We start from the raw sequence: 13,393 nt of genomic DNA on the forward strand, positions 1-13,393 counted from the left end.
ATATTGAGTAATCTAAAGGATTAAGATCAAGGGAATTTGGAGGCCAGTGGTTTTTGTCAATAAAAGCAGGAAAATTATCATGACACCATTGTTGAGTTAAATGATGCGTATGTGAGGTTGCTCCATCTTGTTGAAATGTCCGATCATCACCAAACATCTCGCTTCCATATTTCAAGGCCACTGGCAACACTTTTTTTATATACCAGTCATGATTTTTTTTTTTTAACATCTTCGCTTCCAACAAGGCTGCAAGCAGCCACTAATTAAAGTTGGAAGTTACTGAAAGAGAAAAGATGAAGATTGTAGAGCAAGATAACGATTGACGGACGACTTAAAAGATTGCAAATTATATGAATCAGGAAAGCAAGATGAAGGAAGCAAATTCCAAAGAACTGATGTTCAAGGAAAAAAACTAGATGAATAAGCGTTTTTGGAGCACTAAGGAACAGTCACAGAAAAAGGATGACACTTAATTGAATGACGAGTAACACAAGAATGAATTTTATAAGATGGCACAAGAGACGCTAGCTCTTTAGAGCAGTGCCCATTATAATAATTATAGAAAAGAGAAAGAGAAGCAACATTACGACAATGTGATAATGGTTAGAGGTTGGCTGCAAGAGCAGGTCCAAGTATATTTACAATGCGTTTTTGCACCTTATCTAAAAGAGAAAGGGCATCATTAGAAGATCCATTCCAGATATGGCAACAGTATTCCATAAAAGGCCGGATTTGAGATTTATAAAGATAGAGAATAGAATCCAAAGTAAGAAAGTGACGAGCTCGATAAAGAGATGCAACCTTAGCAGATGCTAATTTTGCAACTGATTTGATATATGGTTTCCAAGAAAAATTGGAAGTAAGAGTTAATCCTAGAAGATGAAGAGTAGGTGATTCATCAAGTACATCACCGTTCATAAATATAGGAAGATCTAAATTATTGCGATTGCCTGAAAAAAATTGAGTTTTATCTGAATTAAAGTTCACCAGCCACTGTGAGCCCCATGCTGTAGCAGAAGCTACAGCATGGGGCTCACAGGAAGGGGGGAACCCCTGAAGTTACAGAATAAGAAGAAGAGTGTTGTCCATCGAGGACAACTTTTATGCTACGATTGGAAAGGAAGGATTCAATGATCTTAAAAATGTTGCCAGATACACCATAAGAAGAAAGCTTATGGAGAAGACCAGCATGCCAAACTTTATCAAAAGCTTTAGAAATGTCAAGAGCGATGGCCTTAACCTTTCCACCTTCATCTAATGCACGATAAAACCTGCCAGTTATTACTGTTAGCAAATCAGCTGTAGAACGAGAAGATCGAAATCCATATTGATGGTCAGAAAGTAAGTTATTAGATTCAAGATGAGAAATTAAGTGTGTTAATTAAAGATTCAAAAACCTTGCTTATGATACGAAGAAGACTTATGGACGGTAGTTAGACGAATCAGATTGCTCTCAAGAATTTTTGAAGATAGGGATAACAGATGCTAATTTCCAGCAGGCTGGAAAACAAGACTCTGATAAGCACTTGTTGAAAAGTTTTGAGAGTATAGACGACAGCACAGGAGAACACTTATGACAGACAATAACAGGTATGTTGTCCGGGCCACAAACTGTAAAAGAGTCTAAGCAGGAAATCACTTTAGATACAGATGCTGGAGTGATATGAATGTCAAGCAATGGAACAACCTGTTTGTTGGCAATATCAGGTAGAAGGCAACTAGTGGAATCAAGAGATGATATTGATGAAAAGTTTTTAGCAAACAATTCAGCTTTGTCATTAGGTGAAGTGACAAAATCTTAACCATACAAGAGAGGTGGAATTATTGATTTGCCCTTATTATTGATATTATTAAAGATTCTCCAGAAGTCACGAGAGCCTAATTTTTTGAGATGAGATACGAGATTTCATGACCTGAGAATAGCGGGTTTTGGCGTTAGACAAAACCTTTTTACAATTGTTTCTAGCAGTAATAAACAGAGGTCTGTTTTCTGGAGAATTGTTTTGCTGATAAATATGGAAGTAACGGTTTCGATTGGCAATCGCAGCAGCACAGTGTGAGAAAAACCATGGAGGAGAGTGAGGCTTGACCTGGAAATGTCGAGAGGGAATAAAAGATTCCATGCCAGCCTGAATCCACAAAGTTATGTAAGAAGCACATTTGTCGACAGGAAGATGAAAGATTTCTACCCAAGGGCCATCACGAAGAAAATCACGGAAAGAATCCCAGCCAGCTTTAATGTAATTGTAAGAGGTTCGATAATAGGATTCAGGTGATGAAGAAGAATGAGATATTAGTTTTAGAGAGATCAAACAGTGATCAGAAGTACCCAAGAGTGAATGTGGAGAAAATGAGCACTGACTAGCATCAGAAACAAGACATAAGTCGAGTAGAGAAAGTAAATGATTCAGGTTGTCTGGAAAGCGAGTTGGAAAGTTGACTATTTGAGTTAGGGATTGAGAAAGGCAAAAGTTGTGGGCTTTAATGCCTGCAGAGTCATTAACACTAGAGCCAAGCCATTCAGAGTGGTGAGCATTAAAGTCACCAACAACAACTATATTAGCTGATGGATAAGGAGAGAGGGCTTGGTCAATATGGTCAGAAATAACGTCAAAAAGAGTGCAGTCTTGAGATGAAGGAGAGCGATAGAGAACAAAGAGAAAGGCAATAGTGTGAAGTGGTGCTAAATGAAAGCACATGAAAGAATAGTCTGTGGATTCAAACCTAGTTTCACGACAAATGGGTGAATTCTTACGAATGTAAATGCCCAGGCCAAGCATGTGACTATTGGAGTCTTTACGAATTAGAGGAAGATAACCATCAACACGAAGATCACAAGATGAGACAGCTGAACTCAAATTAGTATCACAAAGAGCAAGTAGGTCTGGTGAACTTTGCAAGAGATAAGACTCAACAGAAGAAAAGTTACTTCGAAGACCACAAATATTCGTGAATGATAGATTTTGAGAACTTGGTGACGCTGGTTTTTTGTGTTTTATAGTTTTTGATACTTAAGTGTTTTTTTAAATTTGTTAAAGAACTTGACTTAAAGCACAGTTGGTACTTGTTACACTATCTAATAGTTCAACCAGTCTTCTTATTTCTATTAATAAACTCTAAACTTTAACAAAGGGCTCCAAATGTGGCCGCCGCAATGCACACCAAAATTACAAACAGGGACACCATCCTTGAGCAACATGGCACTGTTAATACTTTGATATTTTTCATCTGTTGATGGAATCAGCCTCTCTGAGAGCTACCACAGAGTTCGGGAAACCTGACTACAAGCCGGCCTCAGAACCATAAAACTGAGTTTTAGAGCTGTACCCTCATTAAGAGATAATAGAATGAGTTGCCTAGCCATAAAAACAGAGAAACAAGCAAAACCCATGCATCGAGTCAAGAAGATCCAGCATTCAACATCTTAAACTGGAAACAATGTATTAAAAATACATCTGCGCCAGCCTAATAGATGAAGAAGGGGTGCGAGGCTGGTCAACAGATAGAATCTGTTTACCCCTTAAGTCTTTGCCTAGGAGGCCTTCTACAAGACAGTAGCCGGGTGCATTTAGCATCTACCCTAGATGAGTATTTTTATTGAGACACCATCTCTAGCCTTTACTCAACCAAGAGCCCCAAGGCAGGGGGTGTTTTAAACCAGAGTTTGCATCTCCTAGCTTTTGCCTAAAAAGGCGTATCCTACAAGGCAGCAGGACATGAAGCAGATTGTACTGGGTTACATGTTACGAGTAGCAGGATAACCTGATCTGACTAATCTACCTGATAGATAACCTGATCTGACTGATTTACTGTATCTTTGTCCAAAATAACCAGTGGTGTAACACCTTTTGAACAAGCTTCCAACCAAACCATTACCTTTTGAGGGAATTTTTGTTTCTGTTTAATACCACCATCTTTATCAGCTTCATTACAATTAGTGGACCATATGCGATCATTTTGGGCATTGTACATACCATTTAAATTAAAAAATTTTTCATCAGAAAACAGAATTTTCAGTGTTTGTTCTTTTCAGTGGTTTCTTATCCAATTTGCAAATTTAATTCTCTTGACTTTTTGACCATTTGTAAGCAGTGGTTCAACTCTGTGTTTGTATGCCTGCAAATTGAGATCCTTTTGAAGTATTCTTTGAACACTGGTTCTGGAGATATTGAGTTCATTAGCTAATTTTTGAGATGAAATCCTCTTTTTACCTTTCAGACGACTTCTGATTTTTTGAATGTTTGCATTTGTTCGAACTGATCTTGGACCACCTGATGGACATTTCAACTCGATAGAGCCTGTCTTGCTTATCATTTGACACCACCGATTTATTGTACGGAACCCAATGACACCCTTAATATCAGCAAATATTTTTGATGGACCATCACCATTTTGGTATTTAGAAAGTACAAGCTTTTGCAAATCTTTAGATTTCATTATCTACAAATAAAATTAAAAACCATAAAACAAAGCCATCAAGACAGATTTATAGAGAATTTAATAATAAATCTTTTAAAAAAAAATTCACTATTCTAGCTAAAAAAATAACAAAGTTATAATAAAAATACTACCTATGCCATTTATCTTGGGCTACCCGTTACATACATACATATATACATACATACATATATACATAAAAACATATATATATATATATATATATATATATATATATATATATATATATATATATATATATCCTATAACCTTTTAATATCGAATTTAATGCTGCTGCATGTGCATTTGCACAGAACTCATGGCAGACATTAAAACAGATTTAATGGTGAGAAAGAGCCGCATTAATTTTTATATAAGAAAATGTAAAAGAAAGTGTATATCTAACTAACATAAACTTCAAATTATGTAATGTTAAAACATATATGAAGTTTTACAGTTTTACTTTTACATTAAAATTACATTGTGGCAACATCTCCTTAATTTTGATTTATAACATTTATTTGCACTTTTAAAAAATCTTTTCTTTATTAAATAGTGTTAAAACTTTGATTGAACAATACACCTTAGTGGCCAAAGTGGTTAGCAGCCTTCTGAAGTGAAATGTTGTGGTTCAAACCCCTGCGCTTCCAATTTTTTTTTTAGGTTTTTTGATTTTTTTAAATAAAAAATAAAACATTTTTTAAGTCTTTTTTTTCCAATATTTTTACTTTTATAAAGTTTTACTTTTATTTAAAAAATGCATTGCAGCAAAATCTCATTAATTTTGATTTATAGCATTTATTTGCAGCTTTATAAAATTATTCTGTAATTTGTTTATAAAATAGTGTAAAAAATTGGCAGATTAGTGTGCCTTAGTGGTTTTAGTGATTAGCTTGCTGCACTTCCAATTATTTTTTTATTCATAACTTTAAAATGTAACAAAATGTATAGTTTTTCTACTGCTTACGAAAAGTATTAAAGTAAGGAATAAGTAATATAATAAATATATATATATATATATATATATATATATATATATATATATATATATATATATATATATATATATATATATATATATATTAGGGTGGAGTGAATTTTAGTTTTTTTTACAATTCGTTTAGCCTGGGTGTGCAAAAGTTGTCTATTCATTTCAGAAATACTCTGGAAAAATATCAATGCTCTAGGAAATTATCTTGAGGTTCCTCAAGACCTTTAAAATTTTAATGGGTCCCTAATATTATGTAAAAAAAAGTTTTTCAAAAGTATATCATGTTGGGTCTCAAAAGAAGCAAAATTTTATAAAAATTTTAAAAATAACAATTATTTTTTAAAAAAAATTGTTATTCTATAGTTTATTGCAGAAAAAATGACCTTTTAAACTAAAAATGAAAAAAGTTTATTATTTTTAATTATAATTTCAAAAAAATCTTAAATAACAAGAAGGCTTCTGAGAATAGCCTGCTACTAGGGGCTTCAGTACATAAATCAACTGACAAATAGCCTGCCAGTTGATTTATGCACTGAAGCCCCTAGTAGCTTGCTATTTCAGTAAGATATCAGACTACTCACCTAAACCAGCAGTATAAGATATATATATATATATATATATATATATATATATATATATATATATATATATATATATATATATATATATATATATATATATATATATATGTATGTATATATACATATATAGCAGCAGTATAAGATATATATATATATATATATATATATATATATATATATATATATATATATATATATATATATATATATATATATATGTATATATACCTTATACTGCTGGTTTAGGTGAGCAGTCATACTGAAATAGCCTGCTGCCAGGAGCTTCAGTACATGCATCAACTGACAAATAGCCTGACTCACAGTGGAGTGCTGCTACATTGACTGACGGTTTGGCATGGGGCAGCAATCTTTTCTTTCATTATTTTTAATTCTTTTCTTTTTTTTCTGAAAATTTATATTTAACTAAAGTAACACAAATATGGTAAAAATTTGTTACATAAATATGCAATAGTAGATATAAATATGCTATAATATATATAAATATATATATATATATATATATATATATATATATATATATATATATATATATATATATATATATATATACATACATACATACATATACATATATATATTTTTTGCTTAATCAGCATATTTTAGTACCAATAGAATTTGTTTTTTTGAATTGACAGGTTTTCAATGTTGTTATCATAATAACTTTATTATTATAGTTGTTATTATTATTATGATCTTTATAACATGTTAGTGATTTTTATTTTTTTATGTTTAACGACAATTAGAAAAGTATTAAGTATTGTCTAATAAGTTTTTAATTAGAAATAATATTTAGCGCAGAGAAACTTTATATAATTTTTATTGCTATTAAATTTCTAGAAAATGAATAAAAGAAACAAGTTGTCTGGTTTTTAGTATCATCTGAAATGGCTAAAGAAACCAAGGCCAATGCTACCGGAGGGGGAGGGGGCAGTTACCCTTTACTTTTTTTCTAAAGGACCTTTTGAAAATTCCAGATATAGAGGACTTTTTTTAGAAATAGACGATTGTGCCCCTCCACTTTGAAACCTGTGTTGTCATCCATGGAAACAGAAAGAATGTGATAAAAACCAAACTAAACTAGATACTTTTTTAAGTTCAGAAACATTTTATAGCCCTAACAATGATTCTGAGATAAAAAACTTTGCTATATGAAATCAATTCAAACGAGATCAGAGAACATGAAGTTGAGATGGAAGGTGTAGAGTCAAACCAAAACAGAGAATCGGGCAACACTCACTTCTCAAGCGAAACTCGATTCTTGATCAAGAATCGAGCGAACTAAACTGGCGTGCTCTCTTTTTGTACATGGGAAGAAATTTCTGATTGGCCTCAGACTCTTACAAACCATAATATTCAAGAAATAGTTATGAAGGGCCCTGTAAACTGTCAATTAAACAGTTACCCAAGAAATTGTGATAATCATTCCTTCAGCTCAAGTTTTTTTTGTCCAAAAATTTGAAATGGTGAAAGTCATCCTAGATTATGCCTAATTTACTCAGAAAAAGTGAATACAATATTTTGCCTCTGTTGTAAACTATTTAACATTACAGATATTTCTCTTGCAAGAACAGGATCTGATGACTGGAGGTATTTATCACAAAATTTAACAAGGCATGAAGTTATTATAGATCATAATGAAAGCCTTGGCAAATGGATCGAGTTGAAAAGAAAACTTCAAAGTTCAAAAACTGTTGATTGTTTAATAGAAAAGCAATTTTTGAATAAAATTGATTGATGGGATGATGTTTTAAAAGGAATAATTTCCATAATATTATGTTGGCATCACAAAACATGGTATTTAGAGGATCATCTGATAAACTGTATGAAGAAAACAATGGAAATTTCCTAAAAATAGTTGAACTTATGGCAGAATTTGACCCAATTATGAAACATCATGTCTCCAAAGCAAGGGAAAATCCAAACAAATCCCATTACTTAAGCAAAAATATTCAAGAAAAAATTATTCAGTTAGTGGCTCATGCTATTAGAGACAAAATCCTTAAAAAAATTCAGAAAGCTAAATACTACTCCATTATTGCAGATTGTATACCAGATACCAGTCATCAGGAACAGTTAACTCTTATCATACGATATCTAGTCATAAAAAAACATAACAACTTAGTGGTTGTCGACATCTTAGAGAGTTTCTTAAATTATTAATATTATTGATGATACCACAGGTTTGTAAATTTTTAAAATTTTCCTGATTTTTTTGATGTAATGTATGTTATAAATTAAGAAACATATATAAACAAAATTTAATTTTACAGGTCATGGATTGAAGAAAAAAATTGTGGCTTCATTGAATGAAAATAAACTTCCACTTAAAGATATGAGAGGTCAAGCATACAACAATGATGCAAATATAAGAAGCAAAAACAAGGGCTTACAAACGTAAATTTTAGACAGAAATAAGCAAGCACTCTTTGTCTCTTGTACAGCACTACATTCACTTAATCTTAATGATGTTGATTCTGTAAAAGTTGGATTGGAAATTGTGACATTTTTTAGAATTATTCAAAGCCTTTATAACTTTTTTTCCAGTTCCACAATATGTTGGAGTATTTTAGAATCGAAGTGCCCATCACTTACAGTTAAAACTTTAAGTGATACAAGATGGGAAAGTCACATCAGAGCTGTAAAAGCAATCAAGGAAAATATGCAAAAGATTTATGATGCGTTGCGTGAAGTTGTCAAAAGTGATAGTGATGGAAACACAAAATTATCAGCTGAATCTATTGCTGCTAAAATGGATGCTTTGGAATTCATAAGTGTAATTGTTACTTAGCATGATGTATTGAACGAAATAAACTGCACAAACAAAATCATTCAGTCAAGTTCACCAAATGTCAAAATTTCCATTGAAGCATTAAAATCCACTGCAGCATTTTTGGAATCCAATTACAATCAGACTAAATTTGACGAATACGTTATCGCTGCAAAAAATTTGGCAACAACTTTGGGTCTAACATTAGAATTTACCGATCTGTCAACTGAAAGAGTCATGAAGAAAAAAAAGTTTTTCAACAAAATTGAAACAAACTAAGTTCCTGTTTTGGATTCCAGATCAAAATTCAAGAAAAATTGCTTTGATATACTTTTTAGTCATGCCATTAAATCTATGAAGGAGCATTTTAAAGACTTTAGAACAACCATGTCTCCAATTAAGTTCTTATTTGAAATTCTGAATATTTTAAACATGAAAGAAGATATACTGAGAGATAATTGTAATTTGTTGGAAGAAATTATAACCAACAAAAAAGAAAAGGAAATTTCTGGTGAAGAAATGATGATTGAACTTTGCTTTTTGTCACAAAAAACTGATAAAAAAAATCCACAAATATTCTAATATTTTTATTTACACATGATTTTGAAGAAATATTCCCCAATACTTGTATTGCATTGAGAATCATACTAACAGTTCCAGTCACTGCCTGTTAAAGCAAAAGATCTTTTTCCAACAAAAACAAATTTCAGTCAAAAAAAGCTGAATAGACTTTCGATTATTTCTATTGAGAGCAAAACAACAAAGTCGTTAAATACGAGGGAGCTGAGACTTGAATTTACTCAAATGAAAGCCAGAAGAGTGCCACTTCCAAAACAATAAAAAAATTATAATTTAGGTTTCGATAAAGTTTCAAATTTTCCATACTTTTATTTCAATTTTAAAAATTCGATTATATTTTAATTTTTTTTATGTATAAAAAAAGTAGTCAATAGCGGATGAATTTACTGATATTTACCAGAATTTAATATGAGTTTAATTTTTTTTCAACTTAAAATAATGATTTTTTCTTTTTAATTAGAGCGACTCTTGATTGAGATTTGAAGAGGTATTTTTATATTTTCGCTTCTGTTTTTTATAATTCTATTCGCCTTACTTAAATAGACCATTTTATTTCAGATTAAATATAAAAGTATAAAGTTTAAAAACTGCTGTGTTTTTTTGCATACACTAAGAAATACCTATGAGCCAGCACGTCAGAGTATGAAAACAAAGTTTAGTAATATGCTTTAGGTATGAATAATTTTGTCTCATACTGTACATACATACATACACACACACACACACACACACACACACACACACACACACACACACACACACACACACACACACACACACACACACACATATATATATATATATATACACACACACATACACACACACATGCACACACACACACACATATATATATATGCAATATTCTAAAACCATGGTGATATTCTAAAATTATCATAATATTTTGATGTCATTCTAGTATTCTAAAATTATTATAAGATTTTCATAAAATATTATAAATGAAATTTTTGATGAATAAAACAAATTAAAAATAACCTTCGCATTTGCCTAACAAAGTTGCAATAAATTGAAAAATGGTTTTGTAACTTTCTTCAAAGAAACCTGAAAACAAAACCTTTTTTTATTATTTTTTTTTTCCCCCAAAGTATTTAAAAACTTTTATAAAAATCATACCTAGCCATAATCGATCAACAATCTTGGTTACAAAATATATACCATTAGTATAACACCTTACATTGTCAAAATTTTTAGATTGATTTATCTTAATGAATTGACCAAAATCCTTAAGCACGGATGATGCAAAAAGAGTTGTGAACTTTTGCTGCTGGGTAAAGGTGGAATAAGATGGCAAACTCTGTTAAAAAAAAAGTCAAACAACAGTGTATAACAAATAATACAACTGCATCTTATTATATTATTATAAAAACTTGATTTTATATATAATAATCAAACCTGAAAAATTGTGTCCGTGAATGTCTGAATTTTTCCGGTGGTTTGATAAACTTGATCTAAAAAAATCTTTGTCAAAAGGCTTAGAACCAAACTTTGACAGGGATGATCAATCAAAGAAAATTTGTCAGCAGGTAAACCACCGTCTAACAACTCATTAGCCTGCATATTTAAATATACAGTTAAATAAATTTTTTATACATAATTTGTAACAATGCAATATTCTAAGATCAAATAATACAATTAATAAATAACAATGCAAATGTACGTCAAAAAGAATGTTATCATACACAATATGTACATTTAGTACCTTTTACTTTAGAGAGTGACAATTTTACTTTAGAGAGTGATGATTATTCGATAAATGAAAATTTTAACAAATATTTGTTTGTTTTCATTTAAATTGTTGAACAATTTTAGAATGAATTGATCATCAAATAGTTGTTTTACAAATATTTGTTAAACAAATATATATGTTTCCACTTATTGGTTAAAGGAAAAAATAATTGTTTAGCAAATAAGAGGGGAAGGAAGTTGTAAAAAATTTTGAGGTGCATTTAAATATATAAAAACCAAGTATATTTTTTTAGTCTTTTTAAAAAACATTATTTAATTGAAAACTAATTTATTCTACACTCACATTTGGGGAATGAAATATGCAAATCGCATTAAGTAAACAATTAAAAAAAACATTTTATGTAGACTTTTGAATGAGGATTCAGAAGGCAGTGACTGAGATGATGTAGTTAGCTGTGCTGATTGTAGTAGCACTGGCATAGATTCTGGTGGTTGAGATGACAAAAGCTTAGGTTAAGATGATTGTTTCAAATATATTACATACAAAATGTGAAAGTGCAACTTTCTCTTCAAAGTATGGTTTTTCTTTTTGTTTGCGTGCAAGTTTTTAGAGGCATATATTATATTTTAATAGATTTCATCATAATGGATTTTAAGTTTATAGGAAGAATTTATAGAGATTTATTGGTCAGTTTAGATATAATTAATTCGTTAAAACCTTGTTTAGAAAGTTGACAATTAGCATATTTCATATAACCCCAGTTCACCATTTCCATTATTAAAAACAAAATTATTAAAAAATTATTTTATCTGTATTAATATTTCATATCAATTTATTCAAACAGTTCAAATAAATATATTAAACAAATATTCTCTTACGAATATTGATTCATCAATACTCAATAAACGTTTAATCATCACTCTCAACATTCTTATAACATGCACAATAAAACAGAGTTCAAATTATCATAAAAAAGGTTTATATTTTAAACAACATCCAGTGAAATCCGATATATATTTTAACATTTTTCAACATTAATACCTCTAAAATATTGTCAAGTGATTCTTTATTTTCATCAATAGGAAAAAGAGTAGCAATAAGTGCTGAAAGAATGGAGGAAGAACAAAAAATAGATGCCATAGTTGAACTGTTATCATGAAGATATCCAAAAATTTGAATTATAGATGAAGGTACACCATAAAGTAATTTTTCCTGGAAAAATAAGTAATAGGTATATACAAGTGTGTGTGTTGTGTGTGTGTGTCTGTGTATATATATCTACACAGTCCTTGGCAATAAATTGCCTACCTCAAACTGTTAGAGGACGGCAAAAAAAAATTTGACACAAAGGGGTTACTATAAAACATAGAAACAAGGTCGACAATTTTTTTGTTGACCTTAAATACTTTTAGGTTGTTATTGCCGAATAAATAAGTTAAGCTGACATTGCCGAATGCCAAAATGCTGAATATATATATATATATATATATATATATATATATATATATATATATATATATATATATATATATACGCAAGTGTATATATATGAATAAAGAAAATATCTTTATATTATCATGTATAATATTGTATACTTGAAAGAGTGCTCAATAGATAAACTAGAGCTATATAATATATATGTTACTATTACCCGCAGTACCAGGAATTAGCAAAATGCTAATGTTTATAGTATAATTTAATATTGCAACTCTGAGTTTCATGTGTTATCACAATCATCAGGCAAGTAGTAAAAGTTTAATTTTGCTACGATTTGTTTAGTGGACGTTACGGTTTATATTTGTATTTTAGATCGTTACGGGACGGAAATCGATTAGTAGTTTGGTTAATAATATTATTAATTTGTTTTTAGTTGGCTAATAATTGTGAAATAGTTATATGTTTAATGTTGTTTAAAATATTTTTTATGTGTTAATGTGTATTATTTGTGTATTAAAAAATAAGAAAATAAAAATATGAAAATAAGAATATTTTAATTCTTATTTTCTTATTTTTATTTTCTTATTTTTTAATACACAAATAATACACATTATGTATATTTTTATATCAATTTTATGATATAAAAATATACATAATATTATGAAATATATTACAAAAGCTGTGTATGTGAGTAATTTATTAGTTAGCCTAGAGATATTTGGAGCAGATTAGTAAAGTTATTTTTATTTATAGTTGTTAGTCAGGTTTGTAGCGAGCTTTGTAATTTTTTAATAAGAATTTATTTTCGTGGCGGCACTTTGATATAATTTCGGTTCTCTTATTTAACAGTTCTTCAGGTTTTGGATATGATA

The 13,393-nt window shown here is 30.1% G+C and overlaps 1 protein-coding gene across 1 annotated transcript in view; it reads right to left on the reverse strand.

The window, feature by feature from the left end:
- Nucleotides 1-13,393, reverse strand: part of LOC100207412 (WD repeat and FYVE domain-containing protein 3) — a 226,494-nt gene that overhangs the window by 108,027 nt on the left and 105,074 nt on the right. Inside the window, exons 22-25 of the mRNA XM_065796046.1 lie at nucleotides 12,126-12,296; nucleotides 10,790-10,948; nucleotides 10,511-10,691; nucleotides 10,373-10,438 (exon numbers count right to left, since the gene is read on the reverse strand). Of these exons, the coding sequence (XP_065652118.1) occupies nucleotides 10,373-10,438; nucleotides 10,511-10,691; nucleotides 10,790-10,948; nucleotides 12,126-12,296 (577 nt within the window). The remainder of the gene's footprint in view (nucleotides 1-10,372; nucleotides 10,439-10,510; nucleotides 10,692-10,789; nucleotides 10,949-12,125; nucleotides 12,297-13,393) is intronic.

This window comes from Hydra vulgaris, chromosome 04 (assembly GCF_038396675.1).
Source record: "Hydra vulgaris chromosome 04, alternate assembly HydraT2T_AEP".
Classification (NCBI taxonomy): Eukaryota; Metazoa; Cnidaria; class Hydrozoa; order Anthoathecata; family Hydridae; genus Hydra; species Hydra vulgaris.